The following is a 22313-nucleotide window of genomic DNA, read 5'->3' on the forward strand; positions in this document are numbered from 1 at the left end:
TGTTTGAGGAAAATACTTTTATGAATTAGGAAACACTAGCAGTAACCTTCAAGTATTTAGTCAAAGAAACAAAGAAAGTAATTTCACTTAATACAACGGCTTTTATAGTACAATGGAGGGTCTTTGCACGTGACCGTGGTGCATGGATTAGGGAGTGTTCGCTGGGAACTGCAGGGTTGGCGGTTCGAAACCTGGCTGCTCCATGTCCCATGTCGAAGTGTCCTTGATACATTTCCTGTATGTCTAAAATAATTAGCAATACAAAATTCCACGTTCTACTTGGACCATAATTCAGTGGAAATATTGTACTTTACTGCTCTACAAAAATCTGATTGAGAATGAAATGTGTTATCAACTCATAAATTATGTAACTATTATGTAATTGTATATTAAATTAGTATTTCGAATGAGGTCCATCTTTAAAGTACATTACTTAGAGCATTTATTATAATTATCATTATCATTATTACATATTATACACCTTGGCATTAATACTTTTACCGAAGTATGTGACTACTTGCACCACCTGATTATTCTCAGTGAATCATGGATTTTTAATCTATATATCAATAATCAAATTAGATGCTTTAAGCTCTGCTTTGGATACAATGAACTAGGATGTATTTTTACTCATAATCTAACCTTTACTTTGTTGATCTTAGAAATGTGATCAATAACTCACGCCGACAAAAGACAAGACTCACAGTGAGAACTTTACTGTGGAAGAGGGCACCGGAAGCTTTATTTTGACACACAGTAGCTTCATTCAGGAAGTGTCTGGCTTGTGGGCGCGGCTTAACCATTGTGAGTACGTCGACAAGAGAGAGAAGCCCCGAGCCGTCAGCCGCGTCACCGAGACGAGTCGAAGACGAAGAAGAAAAGAGCCGCTCGCGAATAAATACACGACTAAAAACCACCAAGAAGACAAGAGGAAAAAGAAGACAAGATGGTGGCCAAGCAGAGGATCCGCATGGCGAACGAGAAGCACAGCAAGAACATCACTCTGCGAGGCAACGTGACCAAGTCCACGGTGAGTCCGAGGGTGCGGGGACCAGTAGACTCGATACCAGTCGTTACGGGACCAGTAGACCCGATACCAGTCGTTACGGGACCAGTAGACTCGATACCAGTCGTTACGGGACCAGTAGACCCGATACCAGTCGTTAGGGGACCAGTAGACCCGATACCAGTCGTTAGGGGACCAGTAGACCCGATACCAGTCGATACCAGTCGTTACGGGACCAGTAGACCCGATACCAGTCGTTACGGGACCAGTAGACCCGATACCAGTCGTTAGGGGACCAGTAGACCCGATAACAGTCGATACCAGTCGTTACGGGACCAGTAGACCCGATACCAGTCGTTACGGGACCAGTAGACTCGATACCAGTCGTTACGGGACCAGTAGACCCGATACCAGTCGTTACGGGACCAGTAGACCCGATACCAGTCGTTACGGGACCAGTAGACTCGATACCAGTCGTTACGGGACCAGTAGACCCGATACCAGTCGTTACGGGACCAGTAGACCCGATACCAGTCGTTAGGGGACCAGTAGACCCGATACCAGTCGATACCAGTCGTTACGGGACCAGTAGACTCGATACCAGTCGTTACGGGACCAGTAGACCCGATACCAGTCGTTAGGGGACCAGTAGACCCGATACCAGTCGATACCAGTCGTTACGGGACCAGTAGACCCGATACCAGTCGTTACGGGACCAGTAGACCCGATACCAGTCGTTAGGGGACCAGTAGACCCGATAACAGTCGATACCAGTCGTTACGGGACCAGTAGACCCGATACCAGTCGTTACGGGACCAGTAGACTCGATACCAGTCGTTACGGGACCAGTAGACCCGATACCAGTCGTTACGGGACCAGTAGACCCGATACCAGTCGTTACGGGACCAGTAGACTCGATACCAGTCGTTACGGGACCAGTAGACCCGATACCAGTCTGTGCAGACCAGTAACAATTGATTGTTGTTAATTATATTTCTATATCATTGTCTCAGTGAACAACAATCCATATTGTCAATGCAACAGTAACTTGTGATGACACAAACATGGTCGTAAGAATAAAGATCAATCAGCAGCTAATCGGTTATTATGCAAACACTCAGAAGTTATTGATCTAACTGTGTGTGTGTGTGTGTGTGTGTGTGTGTGTGTGTGTGTGTGTGTGTGTGTGTGTGTGTGTGTGTGTGTGTGTGTGTGTGTGTGTGTGTGTGTGTGTGTGTCCCAGAGGAGCGTCACTGAGGATAAAGGTGTGGGTCCCTGGTTGCTTGCCCTCTTCATCTTTGTCGTCTGTGGATCAGGTGCATCTTCCTCTTCCTCTAAATATTGAAGTTTAATTATGTGTGTGTGTGTATGTATATATATATATATATATATATATATATATATATATATATATACATACACACATTTTGTGGATCATTATAGATGTTTTTATACAACGTCACAGGTTTAGTGTAGCTCCGCCCTGCTGACGACCGTGGAGGGAGGGGCGGGGCTTCAGCATAAAACCACTCTGTCTGGAGTCAAAGTGACTTCAGAGAGTAAATAAAAAATAATGAATAAACTTATTTGTTGTGTCTCAGGTGTTTGTGGGCAGAACTTCACACCACTGATCAATAACCAATAATCACATGGTTTTAAATCTTGTTTGTCTGCAGCCATCTTCCAGATTATTCAAAGCATCAGGATGGGCATGTAGTGATGTCACAAGAAAAGGGCGGGGCCAGAAAGAGCTGCTGGAAGAAGACGACGACCATCAAGAACCTACGGGAAGATTCCTGAAATCTAACAGCCGTCCACAGCACACGACTGCCCCGCTCCTGTACCCCCCCCCCCCCCCTTATCTGTGTTGATTTAATTTCGGCGCTGACCTTCAGTGGTTCTGTAAACAAGCCACAGATGTGCCTTTCTGTGTTTACCTGTGTTTTAGCTCCACCCACTCTGACTCCACCATATCAGTGTAACAGGAGGAGGGGAGGCACAGTCTTTAATCAGGACCAACATACCCCTTCGACCATTCCAGCTTCAAGCCTGATCGGAGATCTGTCCTTCTCCTCTTCCCCCCCCCCCCCCCAGATGAAATTAGGTCTTTTGAATCAGAAGGTTTGAGGTGTTGAAGGTGTGTTTGCACCGTGTGCAGCTTCACCTGAACAATCGCGTTCAATAAATAAAGAATAAAGTTTCATTTTAAAGATGGATGCCATGTTTGTTTGTATGCATGTGATAAAGTTGGTGTTGATAAGTGTTTCAATTGGATATAATTAAAGTAACATCCAATCACAGCTCTGCTTTGAGATGATGCAACATTCAAACCACACAGGCCTCAAATCCGAACTACAGACATTTTATTAAGATGTAAACACAGGTGTCATGTGTGTTGGTGTGACAAAGTATTTATCTGTGAATCTTTTGATCAACCTGATTATATATCAATAACAATCTATTGATTGACCTAATCATATCATGCAGTATTAAATCAGAACCTTCAGCAGAAATAAATATTTTCATCGTTGTAAAGGGTCATAACTAAGAGAACGATAAGGGTTATGATGTCATGCCAATCTATCTACACCTATAGGAGGTCCTACAGGACTATGAGGAAATGGACAGGCGTTCCTTCTGGAGGAACCAGTGTAACACGGTCCAAACGTGCTGTGAACTTCCTATTTTGATATGAGAGACCGTTATGTGAAGGTTCACCACTTCAGTGGTTTAGTCCTCAGCTGTTGGTCGGCTGCTCTGGTTTCAGTCGGATGGACCAGGAATTGGCGGACACGATGTCCCCCCCCCGGTGGATGCGACAGGTGTAGACACCCTCGTTGAACTCGTTGGCCACGATGCGGAGGTCTCTGTCCTTCACCATGATGTAGCCGGGGATAGAGTTCAAGATCTGCTCGCCATCTTTGTACCAGCTGCAGGAAAGAGATGGAGACATGTGGTTCTGGTTTGCAGAATCCTGGAATTCCCACTAGTCCACGTCCCTATTGTCTCCACTGCACCCTATCCCCACTGTACCACTGGACAACGTTCGCTCTGCACCACGTCCCGGCTGTCCCCACTGCAACACGCGCCCTATTGTCCATACTAGACCACGTCCTGGTAAGCAATCATATCTTGATGTCTGCGGAGCCTTTGAGCGTTCATGGCGGGTGGAGCTGCTCACTTTTCATGGTCAGTTGTTGTCACATGATCGCAGTACATGACTTTCAGGGTGCCTGACCACCGGTTCCATCGATTTAAGGAATTTAAAAAAAATCATTTCCATTATTGATCAACTGGCCTGACTTTGGGCGGTAAGCGTAGGTTCTTCGTTCCACAGCGGAAACCGACCACCTTTCCTCGAGGAACCATCTTGATCTTCACGTTAGTTGGTGGCAATGTTGGTGTGGCAACTGCTTCCAGAGGCTCTGGAAGACAGGAAGTAAGTTTCAAACCGGAGACGAGCGACTGACCTCAGAGAGACGATCCAGTTTCTTTGTCACCGTAGCAGAGGTCACATCGCTGAGGACAGTTCTTCTTCATGAAGACTTTCCTCCGCTCACAGAAGCCCAGAAGAGCCCACGGACCACAGACCCGCTTCTTATCCAGACAGCCTGCACAAAGACAGGAAGTACCACATCCTTTACTACAAGTACTGCAAGTATGACCGGAAATACCACATTGTTTACTACAAGTACAGCAAAAAGTATCATATCCTTTAGTATAAGAAATGCAAGTACCACATCCTTTACTACGGTACTATTTATTTATTTTGCAGGGACAATGCACACCAATCAACAGTTGCACTGTGAGTGAGCTGGAGTTAGCTAGAGCAGATGTTTTAAGGTATCCCTAAAACTTGAACAACAGGAAGTAACACATCCTTTATTATAACTACGACCAGAAATGCCACATTATTTACTACAAGTACTATACGAAGCGCCACATTTACAACAGTACTATAGAAAGTACCACATCCTTTACTACAAGTACTGAAGGAAGTACCACATGCTTTAATACACCACAGGACGTGATACACCACAACATACTGCTATTGTTGGCGATTGTTTGTGGATCCAGAAGTGTATTTATTGTGTCTTTATGCCATTGCTTTCATCTAAATCTGTTCTAGGGCATTAACTAATATCAGATCACCATGTTGATCTATTTCGTCTCACTGAAACGTGGTTGTTGAATGGAGAATATGTCAGCTTAAATAAAGCGACTCCTCCAAGTCATGTTAATATTCATATTACTCGAGGCACAGACCGAGGGAGTTCTTAACGAGTTTGGTCCCTAAAACGGACCAGAACGTCATTGTTGTGGGTGATTTGAACATTCATGTGGATGTCGACAGGGACAGACGTGGTACTTTGTTTCCCTCATTGTTAGATTCAGTTGGTTTCTGTCAGAGTGTAAAACAAACACACCCTCAACTTGGTTCTTGTGTGTGGGATTGGGACTGAACATCTAACAATCTGTCCACAGAACCCTGATAACCTTTGAATTTCTACCACCAGAATCTCCTCCTCCTGCCAAGGGTTCCTACAGTCGACATACCGCTGTAGCCTCATTTAAAGAAGCCATTCCTTCTGCTCTACGTTCAGGGTCCTGTCTCAAGATACCAGAAGACTGCTGTGAGGACTTCAGTCTGTCCCAGATGGATCATCTTGTCGATGCTGCTACAGGCTCTCTGAGAGTGGCGCTGGACGCTATTGCTCCTCTGAAGGAACAAGAAGGAAGTCTGCTCCGTGGTATAACCCTCAAACCCGAAACCTAAAGCAAACTGTGCGGAAACTTGAACGATTATGGCGTTCCACCATAATATCGCTTATAGTTAGGGCTGGCTCAGGTTAGCCTGGACCAGCCCTTAGTTAAGCTGCTATAGGCCTAGACTGCCAGGGGACTTACGACACATCGAGCTCCTCTCACTTTCTATAAAAATTCACATCTCATTAATACACATCACTGATTCTGCTTCTTTCCAAGTTGTTGTGCTTTCTCTACTCTGAAGTTTCCCTGCTGACACCTACAGCTTCTAACACCATTGTTGTTCCTAATACTATTACTGTCGACATTAATGCACAACACTAACTTTGTTTCTTCCACGGAGTATTTGTGCTTTCTCGCCTCACAGGTTTCCATGGATCATGGTTCTATCTGGACCCCGTTCCTGCCTCCTGCCGTGGCCCTGCTGACACCTGCTGCTATCATCATCATCATCATCATTATTATATTATTTTAAATATTAATCATATTACTATTACTGTCATCATAAACCAACATGACCCTTTCCTAAAGCCTTTGTGCTCTCCCGCCCACAGGCTTCTGTGGATGGTGGTTCTATCTGATGGTGGTTCCCCCTTATGGTCGTTCTATCTGATGGAGGTTCTATCTCATGGAGGTTGGGGTCACCTGCTTACTACTCTACATATTTGAATCATCTCTGTCGTATGAATTGAATGTGTTGTTCATCTTCTACATTGTTCATTGTGTCCACATGACGTCATTGTAGTCTGTCCATCAGGAGACGGATCCTCTGACTCTCACTGAGGTTTCTTCTATTTTTTGCCCATGGAGGGTTTTTTATTTTTTGAGTTTTTCCTTTTTCTGTCCTGTGAGGGTTTCAGGACAGAAGATGTTGCAGACTGTATCAAGTAGTGCAGGAAATACCACACCATGGAAAAAGTACTACAGGAAGTATTCAGTGTCCACAACTAAGATATGGTTATTTAAATAACCTTGTGTGTAATAACATATATTGTGTGAGCTGTAATATGAGACTCCTACAGGAAGTGCTGCCATGCTGGTTGTTACCGTAAAGTCTCTGGATGCCCCACACGTCGTCTTGGGCGACGTTTCTCTGGCCCGTGTAGGTGGCGTTGGGATGCATCAGAGCCTGAGGATGTCTGGAGTGCCACAGACCCAGAGCATGACCGATCTCATGAGCTGCCACCTGGACCAGGTCATTCAACCACACACCTGTAGAATCACATGATCAACACCTGTAGTCACATGATCTACAGCTGCATTGTCACAATGACTAATAATCATTCACAAGTGTCCATCCCTGTGAAGCTTTACACATCCATGAGAATCTATGTGATTGAGAGCAACGTGTAAACATACATGGCCAATGAAGCACATTCGGATTCGGATTATTCTGGCCGAGATTAATACGATAAAATGTTTCACCTTGTTTCCAGCTAATCCTAGTACTTGTACCTTGTTTCCAGCTGATCCTAGTACTTGTACCTTGTTTCCAGCTGATCCTAGTACTTGTACCTTGTTTCCAGCTGATCCTAGTACTTGTACCTTGTTTCCAGCTGATCCTAGTACTTGTACCTTGTTTCCAGCTGATCCTAGTACTTGTACCTTGTTTCCAGCTGATCCTAGTACCTTGTTTCCAGCTGATCCTAGTACCTTGTTTCCAGCTGATCCTAGTACCTTGTTTCCAGCTGATCCTAGTACCTTGTTTCCAGCTGATCCTAGTACCTTGTTTCCAGTTGATCCTAGTACTTGTACCTTGTTTCCAGCTGATCCTAGTACCTTGTTTCCAGCTGATCCTAGTACCTTGTTTCCAGCTGATCCTAGTACCTTGTTTCCAGCTGATCCTAGTACTTGTACCTTGTTTCCAGCTGAACCTAGTACTTGTACCTTGTTTCCAGCTGATCCTAGTACTTGTACCTTGTTTCCAGCTGAACCTAGTACTTGTACCTTGTTTCCAGCTGAACCTAGTACTTGTACCTTGTTTCCAGCTGAACCTAGTACTTGTACCTTGTTTCCAGCTGAACCTAGTACTCGTACCTTGTTTCCAGCTGAACCTAGTACTCGTACCTTGTTTCCAGCTGAACCTAGTACTCGTACCTTGTTTCCAGCTGAACCTAGTACTCGTACCTTGTTTCCAGCTGAACCTAGTACTCGTACCTTGTTTCCAGCTGAACCTAGTACTCGTACCTTGTTTCCAGCTGAACCTAGTACTTGTACCTTGTTTCCAGCTGAAGCTAGTACTCGTACCTTGTTTCCAGCTGAACCTAGTACTTGTACCTTGTTTCCAGCTGAAGCTAGTACTTGTACCTTGTTTCCAGCTGAACCTGGACTTGCCGAGGATCCAGAACTCGTGGTTGTCAAAATGGATTTCTCCTCGCGGCGGCAGGAAGGCGTGAGCCAGCTCACCATTCAGACCATCAAAACACGGGTGGAGAGGAGACCACCAGCAGTCCGTGTGGTTGAAGGTATAGAAACCTAACACACCCACACACACACAGAACATCGATACATACACACTAAATTCAAAAACTATCGTTTCTGTCTACCTCATTTTCTTTGTGTGTGTTTTATTTTGAAACTTCTCCACGTCCTGTCTACCTACCGATGGTAATGTCGGCGGTGGCGTTGCTGTCGCGAATCTCGCTGAAGGTCAGCGGAGAGACGTCGCTCCACTTGGTAAAGGCGATGCTGATGGCCTTCCTGGTGTCCTCAACATTCAGGGTGTTTGGAAACGCTGTGATCCTGAGGGACAGACAGGGAGACAGAGCGAGACAGGAAGAGACAAACGGGGAGAGAAAGAGAGAGAGATTTTTTTAAAACACTTTCACGGATTTATATATTTTACACTTTAAGCAATATGACCAAAGTGCGATTTTTTCTTTTGTTGTTTTTTCCTTTCCAAAATAAATGTAATCACCTGATAAAAACTTCAAATACCAGCTCGCCATTGACCACAGAACAAACAATATCGTTAAAACACCAGCGTCCAAGTCCCCAAAGTGTTCGTAAAACCTAAACTCCAGCCAGAGCCCTGATGATGCACAACCACGTCACCTTCGCCTCCTGCCCCTCTCGGTTCTCCACTCTGTTTTTCCTGCTTAAATAAATGACCATTTGGGCCCCTCTGCACAGAAAGTCAAGGAGCTGCCATTTTTCTTTTTCCGTTGTCTTGTAGGCAGCTCCCATAATAAAAACTCTTTCCGTAAAAAACACGCTAAAAAGACTAAAAACCAATGTTAAAAGAGAACTTTTTTTTTTTCTTGAGGACTTCAATATGTCCTCGCTCTCCTGTGGACTCGCTTAAATGCTCTAGTTCCACGGTATCAGTCTCCGGGTCCGTCATAGATCTGGTGATGTCTCTGGTGACGTTGAAAGTGTGCTGCTGACCAAGACGCCCACCACAGCCTGAGACCACTGAAATCACTCTCCCTCAGCCTAAAAACACTCCAGAAATATAAAAGGCTCTAAAACGCTAAAATGCTTATCAGATGTTAAAATCAGAACGCGCTTTTTGGCAAAATGTTCCTAATAAAAACATTACACACCAGCAGGGAATGATCTGTGAAAACAGCCGGCACAATGGTGCACATTTAAAAAATATTAAAATGGTTTAAAAACATAAAACCGATCAAGCCTGGCTGAGGAGATTCTACCTTCTCTCAGGTGGGACCACGTGTACAGGTCTGCATGCATCCTTCTCCACATGAGACTGGACCAGCTGGGAAGCTGGATGTGGCTCTGCGGGGTTGCGGTCTGTAGACGCGTCTTCTGTACATTTAAAATCCCCCCCAAGAATAAAAAGTCCTCCGGGGCAACTTTGTGTAAAACACGTTGAAAACAACAGTAAAAAGGTGGAACCGAGCCTCGACTAAGAACAACCTCCCCTCCATGATGTGTGACCTCCAGGGAGACTGGACTGAAGGACCTGGACCAGAGGAAGCCCCCCTCCACTGAGGCTCAGCGGGACGTCCTCCTCCAGTCGGCCGCGTTGGTGCAAGAGAACATCAAGATGTTTCATTGTTTGAAATTCATAAATCGATGCTCTCTCACGTTCAGGCTTCTACTTTAAAAGTATCCATGATGAATAAAAAAGTAAAACACAAATAAGAACCAATAAATCAATTAAAACCCGGTCTGAGAAAAAAAGATCCCTCTTGTTTTTGACTTTTCGTCAAAACGCTTTTATTTGTTCTGCGAATGTCGCTGCTGTCTGACGCACGGCCGTCAGATTGCCCCCGACCCCCGCCGATCCCCCCGCCGACCCCCTCTCCCTCCCCCGCCGACCCCCTCGCCGACCCCCCCGCCGACCCCCTCTCCCTCCCCCGCCGACCCCCCCGCCGACCCCCTCTCCCTCCCCCGCCGATCCCCCCGCCGACCCCCTCTCCCTCCCCCGCCGACCCCCCCGCCGACCCCCTCTCCCTCCCCCGCCGACCCCCGCCGACCCCCTCTCCCTCCCCCGCCGACCCCCTCTCCCTCCCCCGCCGACCCCCCCACCGGCCTCCTCTTCCTCCCCCACCGGCCTCCTCTTCCTCCCCGCCGACCCCCTATTCCTCCCCCGCCGACCCCCTATTCCTCCCCCGCCGACCCCCTCTCCCTCCCCCGCCGACCCCCGCCGACCCCCTCTCCCTCCCCCGCCGACCCCCCCACCGGCCTCCTCGTCTTCCCCCGCCGACCCCCTCTCCCTCCCCCACCGGCCTCCTCTTCCTCCCCGCCGACCCCCGCCGACCCCCTCTTCCTCCCCCACCGGCCTACTCTTCCTCCCCCGCCGACCCCCTCTCCCTCCCCCACCGGCCTCCTCTTCCTCCCCCGCCGACCCCCTATTCCTCCCCCGCCGGCCTCCTCTTCCTCCCCCGCCGGCCTCCTCTTCCTCCCCCGCCGACCCCCTCTCCCTCCCCCGCCGTTCCACGCTACCCCCCTCCCTCACCCAAAGCTTCTCTCTCACCCACCAACACACCCTCATTCACCCCGTGTAGGTCAGACACGGCAGCGGAACCGGCCGCTCGGCTCCCCGCCGCAACCGAAACATTTCATCGCCGACGATGATGCAGAACGAACTCGTAACCATCTTAAGGTGGAAGCGGAGGTTGAGCTCCACCTTCCGCTTGTTAAGTATCACAGAGGTCTGAGACCTGCATCCAGACTAGACCTTTGTGGTCGGTGAAACCACCTTTCCGGGTCTGCTGAGTTCTCTGCTGAGGAACCCGTCGGTGATAAACGGAGGGACGTTTGATAAAAGCACCTTCAGTGGCAACACCTGAACAACATGTCGTCATTTACAGAGAGCCCCGGTTCACCTTCCCCATCTGGTCCACAAAAATGACCACGGCCCCGTTCATCCGCTCACGCTGCTGTGGGCCACAGCCCGGTGTCCCCCACGCTGCCCGCAGAGCCGCGCGGGTCTTCATGCCGGCCTTTCCCCCATTTACCGACCGGCGAGACACCGGCAGGAGAAGAAACACCCAATAGACAAAACAAACTCAGCCCAACCCAAACCCAACTAACTCAACTAACTAACCACATTAAAGTAAAACACATAAACTACGACGAGAACAAAGACAAACAAACACTGCTCGCTCAACGAGAGAGAGACTTCTTAGACCTCATCCAGACCTCAGACAGACCTCAGACAGACCTCTTAGAGTCTCTATAAAGTACAATATGAACTTACTGTTCTGGATTTATATTTGCCCACTGATCGATTGATCGATTGATGTATGCTCATGTACCTGTTGGTTCTAGTATTGATCTTCACCTGTATGAGATGTTGTGATGAGTCCACTTGTGTCCCAGAGGGTTGATGGCGTATCGTCTGGTTCTGGTTCCTCTGAAGGTTCCCGTCACTTTGCTGGCTGACATCTGAAGAACCCAACAACCTATTCATCAATCAATGGGATCTTCAACCAATCAGATCCTCCTAGCTGAGTGATGCACCTCCTACTGTTATTATTAGTTAGATCAATGCCAAAATATGATTCTGTAGACTTGCAGGTTTAAGGCAGAAATCTACTTCAACTCCCATGATGCATTTCAGCAGGAAATGTACTATTACAGGTCTTTAACATCTTGAACTGAAATAAAAACAACAACTTGCAGCTGAAATGAATTCACTTAATGGATTATTCTGTAACCACGGCAACGTGTTCCAAGGGAATCATCTAAGTGCTGGCTTGCTGAGGCTCATGGGTAATGCAGTTCATGTGTCTGAGACGTGGCAGCAGACGGAGACTCCTCCTCATATGGCTGTTTCCCACATGTGAACCTTGAGACCTCCAACTAAACCTGAACCAGATCTCAGCCGGACCACTTCCTGTCCCTAGACCTCCAGCTCGAACAAACAATCCTGTTATTCTACCGCCTTTCCAAGGAAACACAGAAGAAGAAGCGCTGGAGGAAAAACAAGTCCAAACTGTGTCTATGCAAACTACACACATACATTAATCAATAAACTGTTAAAATCAATAAACTCTCAAATGAATCAATGGACTGTAACGTGAATGAATACACTTCAACATTGATCAATAAACTGTTGAATATTAATAAAGTTGCTTGAAGATTCGATTAGTTTATTGAAATAAGAACTGACGGATTGATCTGATAGACGATATTGATAACTGCTGATACTACTTGTTGATCGTTGCTTCGAGAAACTGAGTTGACATGAAACCGTTTTTATTGATCAGGAGCTTCATCAATTCACGATTCACTAGAGCTTCATAGTTCACTGACCTGCGCTGCTCCGCTCACCTTCATCATCAGCACCATCATCGTCATCAGCAGAGGAAGGTCCATGGTGAGAGCAGGACTAGTCACATGACCCATCAATCAATCAATCAACCGACCCGTCTGTGTGTGAGGCGTGTTCAATAAACCACTGATTCACGCAGAGACTCCCATCAGAACCTCGTGGGTCAAAGGACGACCCGAAATTTCCCGACGGGACCAGATGGGCTGCCGGACCCGGTCCGTTCGGCTCCGGATCAAACTGAGGCAACTTCTTCTTCCCCACGGAGCGCTCGCTGCAGTGGAGAGGCTGGTCCGGAGGGGCGGGGTCGGTTGTGTGCGTGAGAAGTGTCCGTTTACACGAGCCCGCACGTGTGGAGTTTAACCCTTCCGGTTCCGATTCGGTCCTTTATCTCTAAACGTTTCCATTTGTGTGGATCTGAATGAAACATTTTATGAGTAAAGTCACATTAAAGTATTGATTGTTGACACATCGTATTTCTAACACGATAAACATCAGAACTTATTAAATGATGTTTGAGAACGTTGAGGCTGCACTCTTGGATCTTTTGGTTGTATCAGACCGAGAGAGTTGGTGTAGAGCGAGAAGAGGAGGGGACCCAGGACGGAACCCTGAGGTACTCCAGTAGTAAGAGGACAAGGTTCAACCACCACTTTGTCGGCTTTGCTTCAGAAGAGAGAGCAAAACCAATCAGGTCAAACCCAAAAGACAATTCAATCTAATGTAGCAGAATCTACAGCGAGAACTGGCAGTCCAGTCACTAAAAAACGGCAAGAGCTAAAGCAAACTATCAAATTATCATTAAACAGCACAATCAACAACACATTTAGCAGACTAGTTTGGTTTAAAGAAACAATACTTAGTCCGATTTCAGGTCTGGATGTGTGACGGCCCAGAAGTCGAGATGCACACAGCCTCATAAAACTACTGCAAACTGTTGTTAGCACCTTATATAATATATTATTCTGTCGTCATGAGTTAAACAAACTGATTTAGAATCTTTTAGCCATGGCAACACCATCATCTTCATTCAAAGAGGAACACATTGAAGTGACCCTGTGGCCCCTCAGGTACTCTACTGCTCAGCAGCAGCATCCCATAATGCTTCAGTGTTCCCAGCCGGGCGTCTCCTGGCAGCCGGAACGTCTCAGAGAGACGGACTTTCAGCCACAGCTGAAGGACGAGGATTTAATTACACGTCTTTCCATTCACCTGTCCATCACACACACACACACTGAACACACACAGAGACGGACACACACACACACACACACACACACGAGACTCCTATAAACACAATAAAGACGCTAAATGACTTCAGAATTATAACTTTATTTCTGACACATCGGGATACAAAAACTGTAAAAACAATAGAAATAAAAGCAGAGATGAATTCATTAAATTCAACAAACACTGAAAGCGAAGCATGCTGGGTAAACGGATCACAGACTGGCCCAATCCCAATCTCCTCCCCTCAGGGACTCACTGAGGACACCTGGTCTGGATTCTATGGGCTTTAGATGAAGGGACAGCACTTTGATGCCACATGTCACGTCACCATGACAACGTCTAAAATATGATTTACCAGTGTAGGGATTAAATTCATACTTTTTAACTCTGATTTGGACGTCTTTCCAGCTCTTTCTTCATAAAATGAGAGCTCATTTTAAATAAATATATTTTGATGTCTTTGTTCAAATTGCTTTGGTGACATTTCATATTTTATGAATATACAGTCTTTTTTATCAATCTTCAATCCTTGATGTTTCAAATGTATACATTCTCATATACAAACACTGGGACAGAACGGAACCCTCACAGAGTCACAGGGGCAGATTGGGATTCCCCCAGTGATCGGACTCTTCTGATTGGTTGGTCTGTCTCTTAAAGGAACACACCATCGGTCTCACGCGTAGTAAAGACTCAAAATTCCCCCCTGGGGATAAATAACGTATATATCTATCTATCTATCTCCATCCAGGTGCATTATGAGCAGTGTTTCTAAACATGAGTCAAGATATCAACAACTAGGACTGCATTCACTGGGACACACAATGAGGAGGAGGAGGAGGATGTCGTGTCCTTCCTCAGCAGCGGGTTTCATAGATTCCACTTCGTCCGATGTAACGAACCCATTTAATGACGTCGTGATCACTGTAGTTCAGTTTGGGCTCAAACACCTTCAGGTACCTCACCTTCAGACCAGAGGGGGCAAAGGGCACCTGGGGGAGGAGTTAGACACCAATTAACCTGGTTGTACTTAGTTACTTGTACAGGTGAACATGATGCTTATTCATAATGAATCATTAATGACCTCAAAGTTCATGGAGATAGGGGGGCGGGCCCACTTCTTCTTGTCGTTGGTGGGAAGCAGCTCGATTTCAGCACTGATTTGAGACTCCTTCATGCCGGCCATCCTCTTCACCCTGGGACACAAACACCTGTTACCCAACGATGTCACACCACACCGCTTCCCTGATGATGTGACACCAAACAGGTACCCGATGATGTCACACAACACTCGTCACTTGATGATGTCACAACTGGACAAGCCACTCCCCCCCCTATGTGGATATAGATCACTCAGTGTAAAGAGACATCATGAAGTACTTCTTACTTCCACACGATGGCGTTCTCGCTGGCTTTGTATTTTGCTTTCCCCTTCATACAAATGAGCTGAACCCCGCTGGTGGTGAGGGGGGTGGGGATCCTCACCTAGGGTGGGTGGGGGGTTGTACTGTTATTATGAACAATCAATTTAGATAAACATTGATATTAATAGTACTGATGATGACTTGCATATTGTTATATGAATATTACCTCGATCTTCTGAGCAAGCAGAGACGACTTGAAGTTGGACTTAATGACAACTTTGACCTCCAGTCTGGTCCGCCCTACTTCTCGGACCAGCGGGATAACCCTGAACGGCAGGATGATGTCTTTGGTGGTTCGATACCTGCAAACAGATGGACACACGCTCAGGCCTCACGTCTCACGGCCTCACAGTGTGTTTATGTGTGTTAGTGTGACCTCTGACCTCATGAGTTCGTAGTCTCCATCAGGAGGGATGAAGCTGATGCTGCGTTCAGTGTCAAACTTGCTGAGACGAACACACTGATGGAAGGTGCAGTCATCAATGGCTATGGACTGTTTACCACTGAGGAGAGGGGACAGTTCAGAACCTCTATTGGAGAACCTTCTCTCTAAAGGAAATTACACACAACTTCAACTGGAAGACCTCCTCTCTAAAGGGAAAGGACTCATAACTTCAGCTGGAAGACCTCCTCTCTAAAGGGAAAGGACTCATAACTTCAGCTGGAAGACCTCCTCTCTAAAGGGAAAGGACTCATAACTTCTGCTACAGAACCCTTGTCCTCTGCTCCCCTCTGATTCGACCTCTGTGAGAGAAACCACGGTGCAAGCGAAGGATGCGGGACAGGGACTTGGTTCAAGAGACCAACTGCTGATGAGAAAAAACTGTTCGTCTAATCCTGATGGACCTCAGCCTCCTGCCAGATGGAAGGGGCACAAACAGGTTTTGTTCGGGGTGAGAGGGGTCGGCTACCATCTTTTTAGCTGCTTCAGAGACCTGGAAGCGAACAAGTCCTGCAGGGACGGCAGATTGCAGCCGATCACCCTCTCTGCAGAGCGGAGGACACGCTGCAGCCTGCCCTTGTCCTTGGCTGTGGCTGCAGCGTACCAGACGGTGATGGAGGAGCAGAGGATGGACTCCACGTAGAAGTGGACCATCATCGTCTTCGGCAGGTTGAATTTCTTCAGCTGCCTCAGGAAGAACAACCTCTGCTGAGCTTCTTGGTGATGGAGCTGATGTTCAGCTCCCACTTGAGGTCCTGGGTGATGATGGAGCCCAGGAAACGGAAGGAGTCCACAGTGGTGACGGGGGAGTCACACGGGGTAATGGGGGAGGGTGGGGCTCTGTTCCTCCGGAATTCCACAACCATCTCCACTGTCTTTAGAGCGTTGAGCTCCAGGTTGTTCTGACTGCACCACGACACCAGATGGTCAGACTCCACCTGTAGGCGGACTCGTCCCCACCAGAGATCAGTCCAATGAGGGTGGTGTCAAAGAACGCAGCCTTGGGGGGAACCGATGCTGATGGTGCGAGAGGCTGAGACATGTTTCCCCAGCTTCACGTGCTGCTTCCTGTCAGACAGGAAGTCTGTGATCCACTTGCAGGTGGAGTCGGGCGGTGCAGCTGGGAGAGTTTGTCCTGCAGCAGAGACGGGATGATGGTGTTGAAAGCAGAGCTGAAGTCCACAAACAGGATCTACAGGATGTAGTGGAGGACCATGTTGACAGCATCGTCCACAGACCTGTTGGCTCTGTAGGCGAACTGCAGGGGGTCCAGGAGGGGGTCGGTGAGGGACTTCAGGTGGGTCAGGACTAGCCGTTCAAAAGACTTCATGACTACAAAGGTCAGGGCTGCAACGATTAGTCGACGTAATCGATGACGTTGATTATAAAAACTTGTCGACGCGGATTTCTATCGCTGATGCGTCGTATATTATAAAAAGATTCAGAGCTACGGGTATTTTTCATTCAGCATTGCAATACACTACAGGAAGTGTGGGGGCGCTATGGCTTCTATTTGTCACGGTTTGGGTTTATTTCCGGCTTTACTTTGTAGTTTCCTGCCTCTTGAGTCCATTTACCTCGTCTTCTCCTCACTGGTAAGTTTAGCTAACTAAAGTAACGCTAGCCTTGTTAGCTTATCATAAGGTTTAAACTTAACGTCTCGTGGAGGATGCTTGCTAATGCAATGTAGTAAATGGGTAAATTATTGTAGCCTGTCTTTTCGTTTGTTCTGAATAGTACTTACTATACTTTTACTAATGCATATTTGCACTTACATTTTGTATTACTATGCAATGTATTTATTAGAATAATTACATTTGTATTAACTTGTTACTCAAATACATTTGAAGTTCAAAATCCAAAGTTATTGGATGGAAATAAACGGTCACACGCTGTAGCCAAAAGGAATACTTGCCTCTTTGTTTGTTTCCACGCTCCTACACTGGTAGATAATCGTTAGATTGGTCGACTAATCGAAAAGATAGTCGATAGATTAGTCGATTACAAAGAGGTCAGGGCGACGGGCCTGTAGTCATTGAGTCCTGTGATCCTGGGCTTCTTGGGGACAGAGGTGATGGTGGAGGCCTTGGTCTCCATGGAGGTGTTGAAGATGTCAGTGAACACCGGAGACAGCTGTCAGCACAATGCTTCAGGGTGTGAGGGGAGACCGAGTCCGGGCCGGCTGACTCACGGGGCTTCTGTGATTTAAATGTCCTATTGACGCCCCTCTCTGGACTGGAGAGGCGCCGATGTGATGGAGGATGTGGGTTTTTTGGGGGGGCATGGGCCCCTGGGGGTGTAAAGGCTGTGAATGACAGCTTGTGGTTCATGAAGTCGGGGGCTTTGGGCTTGTAGTTGCAAATCATTCTGAAGCTTTTACAGACTGATGTCTCTGGTAAAGGACGGAGAACCTCGTCTCTAAGGGAAAGGACTTGTAACACGATGTCTCTGTAACTACATCTAAGCTGATGACAGACAGAAAGTTATGTGGAGGTGGTGACCTCTGACCTCTTGGCCACGTCCTCTGAACCTCCTCCTTTCCCCTGCTTGTCGATGACAATCTTGTCGTTCATGCCAAATTTGCACTCGGGCATCCCGCTGAGGTAACTCTTCATCACCACGCGGCCGGAGACGTGGGCGCTGAGCACCTGACCTGCAAACAGAGCCAGAGACGAGCAGGATGTGACATCACGCTGCCTCACCATCTCTGAGGAGCTGAAGGCTAGCTGCTAACTGCTGCTAACATTTATAAAGCTCCTGAGCCGGGGGGCCTCATGGTGATAGGGCGTTACCTTTAGAGGATGTTACCTTTGGGGGAGATACTTTGGGGTGGGGGGACTGGCCTTCTGACGACAGTACCCTGGAGGGACGTAACCTTGGGGGTGGGGGACGTTACCTTGGGGAGACATGAGCAGGTTGACGCTTTCCAACACGTCCAGGAAGAGCTCGTTGCGTCTGTATTTGATTCCTTCTCGTCTCCAGCCGATCTGACCGGTGACTTGACTGGTGATCTGAGACTGCTCCTCTTTGGTCTGTGTTTCAACAATAGCAATATTAATATTACCCACAGTATTAGAGCTGTGTGTGTGTGTGTGTGTGTGTGTGTGTGTGTGTGTGTGTGGACTCACGTGGTGCTGCAGGACAAAGCAGGACCAAAGAAAAACAAACAGGAAACCGTGAGTTCCACAATAAACCACATTAGGTTGGTTTTTAGATATTAAATAACTTGCCTGACTCTTGATTCCTTGCTGAGTGATGAAGGTTTTCAGAGCTCCGGTCTCTGAGTTCTGAGGGTACCCAAAGTCCAGAATCTCTGCAGGACACAAACACTGTTAGCAGCCAACAAACAAACAAATTAACAAAAAACATGTGACAATTATTCTGCAGCTTGGAGTCAACTCTCGTCAGCGCTGTATTTTCTTTAGATTTAGATTTTCTCATCCAAGTCCAAAAATCAAAACCTAAAAAAACCACAGAGCGGCAGATAGATGGCGGCTTCGAGGAGGAGGAATGTCTTCCTGTTGGAGACAGAATGAGACCTTCTATCCACATGTTCAGGGTTAGGGTTTTTTTGCCTGATGATGAAATACTTTTAAATAACCTTTAAAAACATATTTGTACAAACTTTTAATGTTATACATTTCTATTTATTATTATCCGGTTATCATTTGAATTATTATTGTTATTATTATCATCAATGTTATCATACGTTATTATTATAGTCGTCATTGTTTTTATCATCATGGTGAATGTTGCCGTGGTTACCGTCCAGCAGCTCGTAGATCAGGACGAAGTTGTTCTTCACGTTCTCCTCGCTGATCTTGCCGAAGTAGGCGGCCATGACGTCACACATCTTGTAGAGGAACTCGAACACCATGGTGGCGTTGACGTTCTGCTTGGTGGCGGCGGCCAGCCAGATGTTGGAGCGCTTCACGTGCAGGAAGCTGGTGCGGGCGATGTTGGTGACGGGGGAGCGCACCTGCTGCCGGGCGTGAATCACGTTGACCCGGAAGGCGTCCACTGCGTTCCTCCTGGAGACACGAGAAAAAAACGTAGTATCATGACTCCGTTCAACGGACCCCTGGTGACGTGGGCTGCGACCTTTAGGACTCACCCAATGTCATCGCGATAAACCCTGGAGATCAGCACCTCGCCCTTGTGGTTGTAAATGAAGAGTCCTCCAATCATGGCTGCACCTGTCACTCACAGCTGATCATAATGAAGAGAACTTCACACAGGTTGAGGAGGCGGAGCCTACTGAACAGCTGATCTGATGCAGAAGGTTTTCAGTGACCTGCCAACACAGAAGAAGATCAAAGGAACTTTTATCTGAGTCTTTGTATTGTAGCCGTGTCTCAAAGTGAGCTCATGCAAGTTATGAACCTGAAATATCACTTTAAGTCAGTAACATTACATCATAAATACACAAAGAAACTGAACTCACTTTGCTGCTTTTGCTTTGTGATCATAAACTTTATATTTAGCTCACTGTTACTGTTTTATGGAGCAGGAGGAAGCATCAAGCTGAAGGAGATGTGTGTGGTGACATTAAGCTGCTGTAGCGTGGACATAGTCTGTAATATTTTACAGTTAAAATAGCTCGTATCCTATGCAAGAAAAAGTCCCTGCATACAAGTTAATAAATGTGTTTGCTGTTGTTTTTATCGACAACATTAACAACATTAATATTATTACTCAATAAACTGAGAGTAATTTTAAATCAGTATTAAATGAAGTATTATACATTAACTGATTGAATTTGTAGCTGAATGCTACTTGGGATCTTCCCTTTGACATTACGGATGCTGGTTAGCATGCTGGCCTGGATACCAACATCCTACTCATCCAGTTGAATAACCAGATTACCGAAGAAGACAGCGTTGCTCTCCAGCGGTCCTCCTGGATCTCATTCAGAGCTCCATTTAAAAAACACACATTTTAAAGTCTTCTCGTATTTGTGCCGCACATCCACACAGAACCCGTCCGGACTTTGATCGGCTGCTAAATGTCAGTTCCTCTGTTACTTTCGGGACATCGATAAACAAACATGAAGTTCCCATCGCCGAAGAATTCATCTTTGTACGGTAGAAGGGAAGCAGTTTGACTGACAGGGTGACGTCACTGCAGGGTTACGCAACGCTGGAATAAAACGTTATCGATCAAACTGATTCATGTTTGCCACTGAAAAGAAATACATGAACATAACTGCGGTTTTCTAGGCGCCGAATTAAATAGTGGTCCTTATTGATGTATTATTAATTATTAATTATTAACGTGTCCGGCATCGACATCGGTACGTCGTTAAATATCAGAACGTTTTAAACGGCTGTTAGCTGTTAGCAACACCGGCTAACGTTACCGCCGCAGTCACCGCCACCGCTGCTGCGCAGTGCGGGCCGGCGGGTGCGTTACCGGGGCTCCGTGGTCCTACCGGCTCCGTAGAGGGGTCTGCTGTGTGTCCGGAGTACCGGGCCCCGCCGTCACTCCATCCGCACGTTTGACCGTGAGAAGTATCCGGTCTCCTCCGGTCTGAGGCAAGATGTCTGACGGCAACCCGGTCCGGCCGCGTCCGGTTTCAGAACCCCCCCCCTTCTGCTTCTCCACGCAAGGCTACGTGGGGCGGATCGGCACGTTGCCCGTTAGAAGCTCAACTTGTTGGTTTGACTCCCACACCGGCAGGTTACCGGATGCTTTTCTCCCGCTCTGACCGCGCACCCAGACCGAGGCACCGGGGAAGCGGATTGGGACGCGTCCGTCCCTCCTCTCCACCCGAATCTGGATCGTTGTGCTGTGCTCCTCCAGCATCACTAGGACACCAGGTCCAAGGACACCATGCAGGTCTTCAGAGGGGCCCTATGACGTCATCGGGCTCCAAAGACACTAGACACGTCTCAACATAAAACGGTTAGACCAGCAGGGGCTATGGGACAAAGGCAGAATAAAGAAATCCAGTTTAAGTGAAAAGGTTCAGCTTGACTTAGTTTGATCTTAATCGGTTGCACGGGATGAGGAGGAGGAGCTTAGTCCATCCAGATGCACACAGCTGGATCAGTGCACGTTCACGCTTTCTTAAGTAGACCACGGTGTCCATCACACATCTACTGATGCACAGATGGAGAAGACGCGCGCAGCATATTTTTAACCCGCTGAGCAGCAACTAATTATGGAAACTTCTGAGGAGGTGAAGCCTCTAATATGCAAAAAGGGAAAAACGCAGCTGTAATTAAACAGAGAAAAGCCTGTTAGACAATCGCTGACCGACGGAATGACGAAGGGTCTAAAAATATCTACTTACTTACAGGAAAATTCTCTATAAACTGTGTCAAATATCTTAATATACAATTAATGTTCATACAGAACAAACAATACTGGACAAAAAAGATCCTGCAACAGGTCAAGATAAAATATAAAAACATTTTGCAGGCTGGTAAGTTTGCAAATGGTGTTGAAATTACTTACAATATGTGAGCATGCGTCATCTTTCTAAACTGATTTCAGCAGTGAAGAAGAAGGCCCAGTTGTCTGGAGGAGGGGGGGGAATTTGGTCCTTGTTGTAAACCAAGGCAGCCTGTGATGGGGGGATTCAGGGTGGGACAGACACTGACTGTGTCCAGAAACCACCCTCTTTGATGTGACACATTCTCCTGTGCAGGGAGGGTAATAAAGATGTGAGCCAAGGACAAACCCGGCTGCCCCATGTTC

At 47.0% G+C, this 22313-nt stretch overlaps 3 protein-coding genes across 12 annotated transcripts; 1 reads left to right on the forward strand and 2 right to left on the reverse strand.

The window, feature by feature from the left end:
- The first annotated feature begins 744 nt into the window (after nt 1–744).
- Nucleotides 745–3216, forward strand: serp1 (stress-associated endoplasmic reticulum protein 1). The gene is made up of 3 exons (XM_078105305.1): nt 745–1030; nt 2250–2322; nt 2683–3216. The coding sequence occupies exons 1-3, from the start codon at nt 947–949 to the stop codon at nt 2721–2723; spliced, it is 198 nt and encodes a 65-aa protein (XP_077961431.1). The 5' UTR covers nt 745–946; the 3' UTR covers nt 2724–3216.
- mmp23bb (matrix metallopeptidase 23bb) lies at nt 2755–12943 on the reverse strand. 7 transcript variants are annotated; one of them, XM_078105113.1, is made up of 9 exons: nt 12518–12943; nt 11526–11629; nt 8376–8515; nt 7601–8248; nt 7199–7378; nt 6821–6985; nt 4507–4617; nt 4305–4431; nt 2755–3936 (listed from the first exon to the last, which is right to left on the reverse strand). In XM_078105113.1, exons 1-9 carry the CDS (start codon nt 12590–12592, stop codon nt 3744–3746), a joined length of 1743 nt encoding a protein of 580 aa, XP_077961239.1. In that variant the 5' UTR covers nt 12593–12943; the 3' UTR covers nt 2755–3743. The 7 variants fall into 7 exon arrangements, with proteins under 7 accessions (XP_077961239.1, XP_077961244.1, XP_077961235.1 ...); XM_078105118.1 differs by having other exon boundaries at nt 7199–7365; nt 7648–8248; nt 12500–12943; XM_078105109.1 differs by having other exon boundaries at nt 12500–12943.
- Nucleotides 12944–13831: 888 nt separating this feature from the next.
- ap2m1b (adaptor related protein complex 2 subunit mu 1b) lies at nt 13832–21740 on the reverse strand. Of its 4 annotated transcripts, none has more exons than XM_078105153.1 (11): nt 21043–21740; nt 19726–19905; nt 19377–19642; nt 18842–18924; nt 18508–18643; nt 18120–18264; nt 15553–15672; nt 15336–15471; nt 15133–15230; nt 14830–14941; nt 13832–14737 (listed from the first exon to the last, which is right to left on the reverse strand). In XM_078105153.1, the coding sequence occupies exons 2-11, from the start codon at nt 19797–19799 to the stop codon at nt 14603–14605; spliced, it is 1305 nt and encodes a 434-aa protein (XP_077961279.1). In that variant the 5' UTR covers nt 19800–19905; nt 21043–21740; the 3' UTR covers nt 13832–14602. The 4 variants fall into 4 exon arrangements, with proteins under 4 accessions (XP_077961279.1, XP_077961273.1, XP_077961274.1 ...); XM_078105147.1 differs by having other exon boundaries at nt 18740–18924; XM_078105148.1 differs by having other exon boundaries at nt 18740–18924; nt 21024–21574.
- Between the last annotated feature and the right edge of the window lie 573 nt (nt 21741–22313).

This window comes from Gasterosteus aculeatus, chromosome 1 (assembly GCF_964276395.1).
Source record: "Gasterosteus aculeatus chromosome 1, fGasAcu3.hap1.1, whole genome shotgun sequence".
NCBI lineage: Eukaryota > Metazoa > Chordata > Actinopteri > Perciformes > Gasterosteidae > Gasterosteus > Gasterosteus aculeatus.

Bases quoted from the DNA above. Each gene is read 5' to 3' on its own strand.
- serp1 (XM_078105305.1), top strand. From the start codon at position 947: ATGGTGGCCAAGCAGAGGATCCGCATGGCGAACGAGAAGCACAGCAAG. The intron at 1,031-2,249 runs GTGAGTCCGAGG...TGTGTGTCCCAG, and splicing joins GCAACGTGACCAAGTCCACG to AGGAGCGTCACTGAGGATAA. The intron at 2,323-2,682 runs GTGCATCTTCCT...GTTTGTCTGCAG, and splicing joins CTTTGTCGTCTGTGGATCAG to CCATCTTCCAGATTATTCAA.
- mmp23bb (XM_078105109.1), bottom strand. From the start codon at position 12,592: ATGGGTCATGTGACTAGTCCTGCTCTCACCATGGACCTTCCTCTGCTG. The intron at 7,379-7,600 runs GTACTAGGATCA...GCTGGAAACAAG, and splicing joins TAGGATCAGCTGGAAACAAG to GTACAAGTACTAGGATCAGC. The intron at 6,986-7,198 runs GTGAAACATTTT...GTGATTCTACAG, and splicing joins TAGGATTAGCTGGAAACAAG to GTGTGTGGTTGAATGACCTG.
- ap2m1b (XM_078105147.1), bottom strand. From the start codon at position 19,799: ATGATTGGAGGACTCTTCATTTACAACCACAAGGGCGAGGTGCTGATC. The intron at 18,644-18,739 runs GTGAGTCCACAC...GTTGAAACACAG, and splicing joins GCTTTGTCCTGCAGCACCAC to ACCAAAGAGGAGCAGTCTCA. The intron at 15,472-15,552 runs GTCAGAGGTCAC...ATCTGTTTGCAG, and splicing joins GGAGACTACGAACTCATGAG to GTATCGAACCACCAAAGACA.